The following is a 9,923-nucleotide window of genomic DNA, read 5'->3' as shown; positions in this document are numbered from 1 at the left end:
GCAATGGTGGAGACTGGAAGTGATGGCCAGGGCCTTTCACAGATGTTCCTCCCACACCCTTTTCTGACGCAGAAATTGTCAGTTTCGTCTGGTGTGGTTCATAGCTATAACTCGGTCCTTGAGGTGGAGAGAAGCAGGAGGACCCGCCAGGCCAGCTACATGAGATCCTGGCTCTACAGAGTCCCACCCACCTCTTCCCTGCCACCTTGTTCCATGGCCCAAACTCTGACTTGGGCTCCTGCCGATTCCTCAAGTAGCTCAGCACTTGCAGGCCTCAATTCCCCTCCCATGCTGTTCAACATTCAGGCCCCAAGCCTGAGAGCATGCGTACTTCCTCCTCCCCAAACCTCCCAGACAAGGTCCTCCTGGAGGCAGCTCCTCTTACCACATCTTGTAACCAGAACTGACAGAGCTGCCCCCTCCCTACCTCACCAGGAAGGCGTCAGGGACTGAAGAGCCTCCCAGGACAGGCAGTCTCCTCCCAGCAGCACTAGTCAGGAAGCATCACCATAGCAACCCTAGCAGCAAACAATGGCACCAGCGAGGGCTTTTCCCCAAAGCCTCCCCTCCTGGCTCTGTGGCTCAGAGGAAGAATGGCCAGCTGCTGGGGAAGATCCCTCCAAAGGCCAGGCGTGGATGATGTACCTCATGTCAGGCAGCCTTTCCTGCAGGTAGAGTGGGGCCCGCCTCTGCAGCCAGCCTTTCATGTGTCCTGAGCAACAGGCTTCTGGTACACAGACCTTCTGCCTTCATCCTCTGATATGCTGAGTTTGGAGCCTGGGGAGGAGGAGGAGAAGCCTGGCTAGCCCGGGTGGATAGGGCCTTATCTAAAGCGCTTGGAACCAGGGCTACTGTTAGCTTTTGGATTTTGGAGTGTTTGTGTGTCATAAACAGACCCAAACCTGCCCATAACATTTCTCTGTTTCATATGTATCTTATACCCAGCCTGAACGTGACTTAATGCATGCAGTATTTTTAGAATGTCTGATATTTGAGACCGATTGCAAAGGTCAAATGTGGAATTTTCTACTTGTGACACCATGCCCTTGCCCAGGGAAAAATCAGATTTTCCGGCATTTGGGATCTTGCATTTTCAGATTTCAGGGGGTCTGTTTTTGTTCTGTTGAGGCAGTCTTGCTTGTAGTCCTGGCTAGCCCGATACTGTCAGCCTACAGTAGTCCTGTCTCAGCCTTCCAAGGGCTGGTATTATAGATATGTGCCATTGGGCCAAGTTTTGGATTTGTTTGAACCTCCCTATATAGTCCCGGTTGAAGTTCATGCCTAGGCCAGGTTTTTGTCAAATCTGTGGAAATCTGCCTCTACCTCCTAACAAGTTAATACCATGTATTGCCATGCTTGGGATCGACGAGGCATGTTTGTGTCAGCTCTCAGGCCATTCCTCTGATGTGCTCTTGTAGAAAAGACTTAGAGAGTTAGGTCCAGTGAGGCACGCCTGTAATGTTAGCACTCAGTAGCTTGGTCCACCAAGGCTACACACAAGATCTTATCTCACAAAATCAAAAGGAAGGAGAAAACCTGCGAGCAAGCCAACAGGATGGTTCATGTGGTCAGGACGCTGGCCGCTGTGCCTGACACCCTGAGCTTCATCTCTAGAACCCACATGGTGGAAGAAGATGGACTCCTACACACTGCCCTCAGAACTTCACATGCTATGACATGCGTGTGTGTGCACATGCACTAGATTTTAATTTTAAGGAAATACGGTTTAGGGGATGATGCTGAGGAAACTGGTGGGGTTTTGGAGTGGGTGAGAGGGAAGAATGACTAAGAGATACTTCTGCCCTGGTCAGACTATGAGCAGGCTCTCAGCCATGTTTCCCACAGCTAAGTATGCTGAGGTTGAACACAGCTTAAATCTGAACTCTGCCACTTAGTTGAGGCCTCCTGTGAGTTCCTTACTGTAACAGGGTCTTTACATCTGAAATAGGGGCTGTGTTGCCATTTGTGTCGGTTTTCTACTGCTGTGGCAGAAGGCTAGTGATAGCTGGAGAGGAAAGGCTCACTGGGGCTCATAGAGGCTTCCTTCAGTGTGCGGCCGTTTGGCTTTGCTGCCCTAGACCTGTGGGCAACTCAGGAAGGAGAACATGGCAAAGCAGGCTGCTCACCTCATGGACACCCAGAAGCAAAGAGGCAGGGAAGGTCCAGGATCCCACTGTCTCCCTTAAAAGCATGCTGCCACTAGGTCCCCCCACCTGAGATTCTCCCGGTCAGTCCTCGGGCTGGAACCAACTCATTTAGACCAACCTTTGAGGGACACTTACACAAACCATAGCAGAACTGGATGGAGTTGTAGGGAAGGGGCACCATGTTTTGTGGCAGGAAAACACAGAAAAGATAAGGAAAGAACATTCTAGATGCTTTCTAGCCCAGCTGATCTTTCAATGAGAAATGAGGGGAAAGTGCCAGTGACAACAGGTGTAATAAGACTCTGGGATGGAAAGCTACCTGGCCCTCCTTTAGGGAGACTTCCTAGGGTGTGACCAGGAACAAGGGAAATTTATGTCGCTAGAATGGCTGGAATGGATCCTCCCCCTAGGCCTGATGTGTCTACAGGGACACATTTGAGGACATCAGAACAGAGGAGAGTGGTGAAGGAAGTTGGGGCCAATGAGATAACTCAGGGTTAAGGCATTTGCCACCAAGCCTGATACCTGAGTTCGGTTCGTAGCGGAAGGAGAGAATTGATTTCTGTAAGCTGTCCTCTGACCTCCACGCTCACACCATAACACACACACACACACACTAAATAAATAAAACCTTAAGTGTAAGTGGGACCTAGAGAGATGCTCAGCATTGAGGAGCCAGGCTCCCAGCACCTACATGGTGGCTCACACCATCTCTAACTCCAGCCCAGGGCATCCAATGCCCTCTCCTGGCCTCTGGCACCAGGCATGTATGTCATGTACAAACATGCGCATAAATTTTTAAAAAGATAAAAATTTTTTTTTTTTTTTTTTGGTTTTTCGAGACAGGGTTTCTCTGTGGCTTTGGAGCCTGTCCTGGAACTAGCTCTTGTAGACCAGGCTGGTCTCGAACTCACAGAGATCCGCCTGCCTCTGCCTCCCGAGTGCTGGGATTAAAGGCGTGCGCCACCACCGCCCGGCTAAAAAGATAAAAATTTAAACCCAAGATATATATAATTTTTGAAGAGCAGAAGTTGAGAGAGTGGGAAATCAAAGGCAGCATTAATAATTAGAAAAAAATAAGATTTGATAAATCTATGGAAATGATACGGAGGATAGTACAGTAACTTTTGGGTTGGGGCAATTATTAGTCTCATTGAAGCAAAATACCTGACAAGCAAAATTAAGGGCACCATATTTGATCATGGCAGGAGTATGTCGGCAGTCAGGAAGGTAAACGCTAGTGCTCAGCTTGCTTTCTTCTGCATGGTGGCATCAGAGTTAATGTGGTTCGTTCCACCTCAGTTAGCCTAATCTAGACAGCCCCCTTTGAGCGTGTCAGACTCGCATCCTATATGATTCTTGATCCTGTCAAGCTGGCAATGTGAAGAGAGCCAGCTTGGTTTGTGAAGCGCTTGCTATACAAGTGTTACGACCAGAGTTCAATCCCAAGAACTCGTGTAAAACTTTTTGCAGGGAACTAGAGAAACTGCTCGGTGATTAAGAGCATTTGCTGCTCTTGCAGAGGACCTGGGTTAGATTCCCAACACCTACACGGCAGCTCACGCAACCATCTTTAATTCTGTTGGGTCCTGGGGATTCTGCCCTCCAAGATTAACAAGCACACACACAGCACACATACATTCTTGTAGGCAAAACACTCATAAAATAAAAATAAATATTTTTCAGGTAATAAAGTTTTAAGTGGTAACACTTATAATCCCAGGGCTGGGGGTTGGGGTGGGGAGAGGTGGATTCTTGAGACTTGATGGCTGATGGCCAGTCAGTGTAGCCAGACCAAAAAAAAAAGCAATTCCAAGGTTGTCGCCCGATTTCCACACACATAAACATATGCACGTGCACCCACAGGAATGGTCTTATGCACGTGTATGTACGTACACCCGATGACAGCGGGAATGGCGAGACACCTTTTTGTGGAGGTCATCTGCATCCTGATGAGTCCTGGGTTGGAGGCTGGCAGCTTGTGCCTGGGAAGGAGAGCAAGGCACTTCTGCAGCATTCTACTCTGTGGGCATAGCCCTTCTAGGCTCTCTTTTGTTTCTCCCTAGATGGTTCATGCCAGAGAATCCTTCCCCACCTACCAGACTTGGACTCAGCGTGAGTTCCTCCTCCCCAGAGAGGCCAGAGACTTGCCAGGCTTCACCCAGCAAGCTTACCACAAGCTAGCCCTGAAGCAGCCACCATACACAGAGATGAAGTCTAAGGTTCGTCACCAGGCACTCTATCCTTGGAAGGATGAAACCAGGCACACCTGGGGCTTTCACACATGGCTCGATGTGGGACGTCTGCCTGCCACCTTCCCCACCAGGCCAGACGTACCCTATGACAGCAATGTCTGGCGCTGGTTGACCCATTCCAATGCCCACCGTCTCCCTACTGCACAACCTGCCATTCCTCCGCCCTCCTGGATGGGCCCACACAGCTTCCTGACCTTCATCAGCACTACCCCCATCTTCATGGACGTGAACAGAAAGAACCAAGTGATTGTGAGAACCGTGAGAGAACTGAAGGAGGTGGAGAAACTCAAGCTGAGGAGCGAACTGAGGGCCCCTCCACTCGATGCCCACGGCAATATTCTGCCCCCACCAAACTTCAAGAAGTAAGCTCTCCCCTTCCCAGGCAGTGATCCGCCCATGTTCATGTGCCCCCTCCCACCGCTCCCCAGTCCTGTTCTGGTGTCTAATTTGCATCTCCAGCTTTTCCACTCGTGGTCATCTGAGACTTTTTCTTCTGTGTAGTTGGAACCCACGGCCTTGCAAACACTAAACAAGTGTTCTGCTATGGAGCCAACTGCTTCCTGAAAGCTAGCCAGATGGTGCAGATGGAGGGGTGGGGATAACGGGGAAAGGCACTTTGTTATTTAACTAAAAATGGAGAGAAGGTACTGTGAATTTAACATCTGCTTGGCCTAGGGATACTGAGAAATGTAATTTAGTCCCTGGCTACAAGAGATAGAAGAGACACCTACCACAGCCACACTATACCTGCAAAACACCTACAGTGTGTGTGTGAGAGAGAGAGAGGTGGGTGTCATTATTATATTTATTCTATTTAAGGCAATTCAATTTATTCTATTGAGGCAGGATCTCACTATATTGTCCAGGCTGACAATGAACAATTGACTGGCAATTGTCCAGTCTCAGTCCCTTTGAGTGCTAGGATTACAGAAGCATGCCATCATGTCTGGCTGTCATTTTTTTCTTTTTAATTTAAAAATATGTGTATGAATGATTTGCCTGTATGTATGTCTGTACACCACAAGTATGTCTGGTGCCTAAGGAAGCCAGAAAACATGGTCAAGTTCCCTGGAACTAGAGTTACAGACAGTTGAAAGTGGCCATGTGAGTGCTGGGAATTGAACTTGGGTCCATTGAGAAAGCACCCAGTACTCTTAACCGCTGAGACATCTCCAGGCCTTCCCTCTTTCTTCTTTCTCTTCCTTTCTCCCTCCCTCCCTCCTCCTCTCCCTCCCTCCCTCCCTCCCTCCCTCTTTCCTTCTATTTTTCCTTTCCTCTTTTTTTTAAAACAAGGAGAATATAGAATATATTACCTGCCCAAGGCACAAGAGTATTAAACCCCCAGTAAATCTCCCCTCCTCCTTTTTACAGTTGGAGTCTAATGTGGCCAAGACTGGCCTTGAACTCATGATTCTCCTGCTTTCACCTTCAAAGTTCCAGGATTAGAGACATATACCACCACATCTGTCCAGTAAAGTTTATTATTAATAGAGGAAGCAGAAATGAAACCTGGGGTCAGATTTATCAGACCCAGAGAGTATCATTTTGACAAGTGGCTTGGATTCTCCAGACTCCTTTACCAAAAGGAGGATCAGAAACACTTACCTCACAGGATAAGTATGAACCGGGTTGTCAGGATGTAAAACAACCAAACCAGGAGCTTAGAGTACAGCTTGGAGGTGGAGTACTTGCTTATATGCCCAGGGCCTTGGAGTCTATCCTCCACACAGGAAAGAAAAGAAAGATGAGAGAAAGAAATTGAACTAAAGTTAGATCTTATCTTGTCTGGGAGGAGAGGAGGGAGGGATGGATGCACGCGGTGCTGCCTCTCCCTCCCGAGGGCTAATAGGCAGGTTGACAGTTCTTGGAGGAGAGACATTTCTTTCAAGGGTGGATCCATTGCTAAGGTGTCTGTAAGTAAGCCTACTGAAACGCAGTGGGCCACACACACTAACTGGGAACAGGAAGGGGTCCCTAGGAAAGGAAGACAAGAAAGGATAATGAGAGGGAATATGATTAAAATACGTTATATACGGGAATAAAAATACAATAAAATGCATTATGTATAATGTAATAAAAACTCTAGAAAGTTGGTATTACAGAAATTTGTGGGCAGGCAGGACTCCTTGTGAGCTGCAGTGTAGATTAGAAGGTCTTCAGAGGGTTACAGAGGAGGGGCTAGAACCATCTAGGCTCCACTGGGATGGTCTCAGAAGAGACAGACCTTAGAGGGAACTGCTTGTGTGTGTGTGTGTGTGTGTGTGTGTGTGTGTGTGTGTGTGTGTGCGCGCGCGCCAGAAAGGGGCATCAGATCCCTTGGAGCTTGAGTTACAGGATTTTGTGAGCAGCCTGGCATAGATGCTAGGATCTGAACGCTGCACTTCTGATAGAGCGCTAAGCCATTTCTTGACCACTGAGTCATTTCTTCAGCCCTAATAGAATTTTTTTCTTTTTTTGGAGACAGGGTGTTTCTAGATAACCTTGGCTGGCCTGAAACTCACAGCTGTAGGATTAAAGATATATGCCATCATACCAAGCTTTTGTCTTGGTTTTCAAGACATGGTTTCTTTGTGTTGCCTTGGCTGTCTTTGAGCTCAATTTGTAGACCAGGTTGGCCTCAAACTCACAGAGACTCACCTACCTCTGCCTCTGGAGTGCTGGGATTAAAAGCGTGCATTACCACCTCCCAGCAGAGATTTTTAATTAAAAGAAGAAGAAGAAGAAAAACAAAAAAATTGTGAAGCCTGTTAGTGCAGCTCGGGGGTAGGGCACTTGTTTAGTATGTACAAGGCCAGGTTCCACCTCCAGCTCTGCACGCAGGTGCACACATGGAGATGACTCAGTGGGTAAGCACTTGCTGCCCAAGCATAAGAACCTGAGTTCAATACCTCTTCGCCCATGTAGAAAAAACTGGGCACAACTGTGCATACTTGTAACCCCAGGGATCCTGGGAGATGGAGACAGGCAGCTTCGAGGAGCTCACTGGCCCAGCTAGCCTTGCTGAAATGTTAGGCTTCAGATTTGGTGAGAGCTCCGCCTCAAGGGAGTAAGGCAGAGAGTGAGAGAGCAGGGCACTAAGAGCTTTCTCTGGCCTGCACCAGCACCTGCACATGCCACACGCATGTACCTTACACACGTGTGTTTATAGACATACACATTCAATTTTTAAAATATGGCACCAGAGTTTGGTGACTTCTTCAGGTGAGTCACATTGAGGGCCCTGGCTCTCTCTGTCTGCACATGAAGACTATTGGTAACTAATGTGTGGCATATAGGCATCTCAGAAAGATTTGCAATCGTGAAGGACATGGTGGTGTATGCCCATAATCCTGGCAGTTGGAAGAGACTGAGGCAGGCAGGTCAGGAATTCAAGGCCACCCTTGGCTGCATAGTAAGTTGGAGGCTAGTCTGGGCTATATGAGACTTTCTTTCCGAAAAGAGGGTGGGTGGATGTTAGTTGAGTGAGCTCAGTTCGTTGACAGAGTGTTCGCCTAGCATGTATGAAGTCCTCGGTTCAGTGCCTAGCACCACATGAACTAGACATGGTCTGGGCTACATGAGATTCTGTCTTAATCCCTAGGACCCTCTGCATAGAAACTCAAGGTCTTGTACATGTTTGGCAAGGTGTCTACTAGGCTACATCTCTGGGAAACTTTACAAATTCTCCCAGGGGTGTGGGCATAGCTCAGGAATATAGCTTTTTATTTACCATGCAAGAGCTCAAAGTTCCATCTCTGCACTAACAACAGCAATAGTAATAAAAATAAAATAATAATAAATGAACAACAAAAAAAAGTTTCTGGGTCGGTTGTCATGTGTAGCTGCAGCTGAGAACCTTGAATAAAACCAAAAGCAGCCAACAGGAATATCTGCTGAACCAGGTTCAAAGCCCGCTGAAGCGCAGAAAATCTGCTGCCATTCAACCGTGCTGTTGTTCTTGTTTTTAAGTCAATTTGCTCCTGTTCAATTTAATACTACAGGCCAACACGGAAGAGGAAGTTGCCTGCTATGCTACGCTGAGTTCAGCGGTCTTCCCATCTGCTCTGCATTAGTAGAAAAGAGAAGAATGGCTGGAATTTAGATAAAAAAAAAAAAATAGACTCCGGCGTAATGGTAGAAACCTCTGGAGGAGGAAGCAAGAGGATCTCAAGATGGAGAACAGCCTGGACTACAGACTGAGAAGGAAAAAAAGAAGAAAGCCAAGAGTGGAAAATCGGACTGGGGCATAGCTCAGTAGTGGAGTGCTGGCCAAGCACGTGCAAGGCCCTGGGTTCAATCCCTAGCAACACATACATATTTAAGAAGAATCTAGGTGAGGGGCTGGAGAGATGGCTCAGCAGTTAAGAGCACTGGCTGCTACCCATATGGCAGCTCACAATTGTCTGTAACTCTAGACTAAGGGGATCTTATGCCTTCTTCTAACTTCCATTGGTACCAGACTAACAAGTGGTGTACATGGCAACATGCAGGCAAGACACTCATAAAATATTAAAATTAATAAGCACAACAAAAATATGTAACAGGGGCTGGAGAGATGGCTCAGCGGTTGGGAGAGCTGGCTTTTCTTTCAGAAGACCCAGGTTCAAATCCCAGCACCTACATGGCAGCTCACAACTGTCTGTAACTTCAGTTCCAGGGAATCTGATACCTTCACACCAATGCACATAAAATAAAGTTAAATAAATTATATAAAAATATGTAACAGAAAGCATATTTTAAAAAAAAACTTAGGTGATATACTACACAGTTGTCCAAAGGATAAAAGGTGTACAGCTAGACAGTATGGCCCACTTAATGCCACAACACAGTTAAAGTGCAGGTCAGCTGGTGTATAGCCCGATCCCCAGTAGCTGCTGGGAATCATCACCTGCCCTTCCCACCTCCCTCACCGTGCCTGGAACCCTCCCTTGACTCTGCTGTCTCTGAATCACTTTTCCAACAGGTCTCAGTTCATCTCTGATGGTGGAAGGCTTGAGCCTTGGGACCTCCAGATCCTACCCAACCCACTTCCCAATAATTTCACCAAGAACTGGCCCTGCCCAAACCCGCAGCCGCATTACCAGGAGAAGGCCCTGAAACTGGCTCGGCTGCCCAGTGTGCCCCTGAGCGAAGACATGGTGAGGGACTACCAAACCCTGATAGAGAACCGGGTTGCCATGCCCCTCTACTACCTGTCCAAGGCAAGACCTGCCAACACATCAGCGAGAAATAGGAAAAGCAGCCCTGGATATGTCTAAAAGAGCCTCCCGGTGAGAGGAGACCAGAGTGGGCCTCAGGATACACAGCCTAGCCTGCTTCAGCAAGAAGCCTCAGGAGGCTGAGGACTCTAGCTTCTAAAGAATAACCTGACATTTTCCAGCCTCATACCACCTCTGTTTCAGGTTTCTGGAGACATCCATCGCTGAAGCTCTGAATTGTTCTCTGTTTTCCTTGGCAGACTCGTAGTAGTATGGGAAGATTGGGGAAGAGAGAGGAGGTAGGGCAGCTAGAATCTCTGTAGGCTCCAGCTCTTAAGGTTAGA

General features: G+C 47.8%; 1 protein-coding gene across 1 annotated transcript; it reads left to right on the top strand.

The window, feature by feature from the left end:
• Positions 1-593: 593 nt before the first annotated feature.
• On the top strand, positions 594-9,639 carry Tex52 (testis expressed 52). The gene is made up of 3 exons (XM_038319259.1): positions 594-671; positions 4,214-4,764; positions 9,345-9,639. The coding sequence occupies exons 1-3, from the start codon at positions 594-596 to the stop codon at positions 9,637-9,639; spliced, it is 924 nt and encodes a 307-aa protein (XP_038175187.1).
• Positions 9,640-9,923: the final 284 nt, after the last annotated feature.

The sequence above is a fragment of the Arvicola amphibius genome, chromosome 2 (genome assembly GCF_903992535.2).
Source record: "Arvicola amphibius chromosome 2, mArvAmp1.2, whole genome shotgun sequence".
Lineage (NCBI taxonomy): Eukaryota > Metazoa > Chordata > Mammalia > Rodentia > Cricetidae > Arvicola > Arvicola amphibius.
Note: the sequence above shows the minus strand (reverse complement) of the source record. Positions and strands in the feature narration are given on the sequence as shown.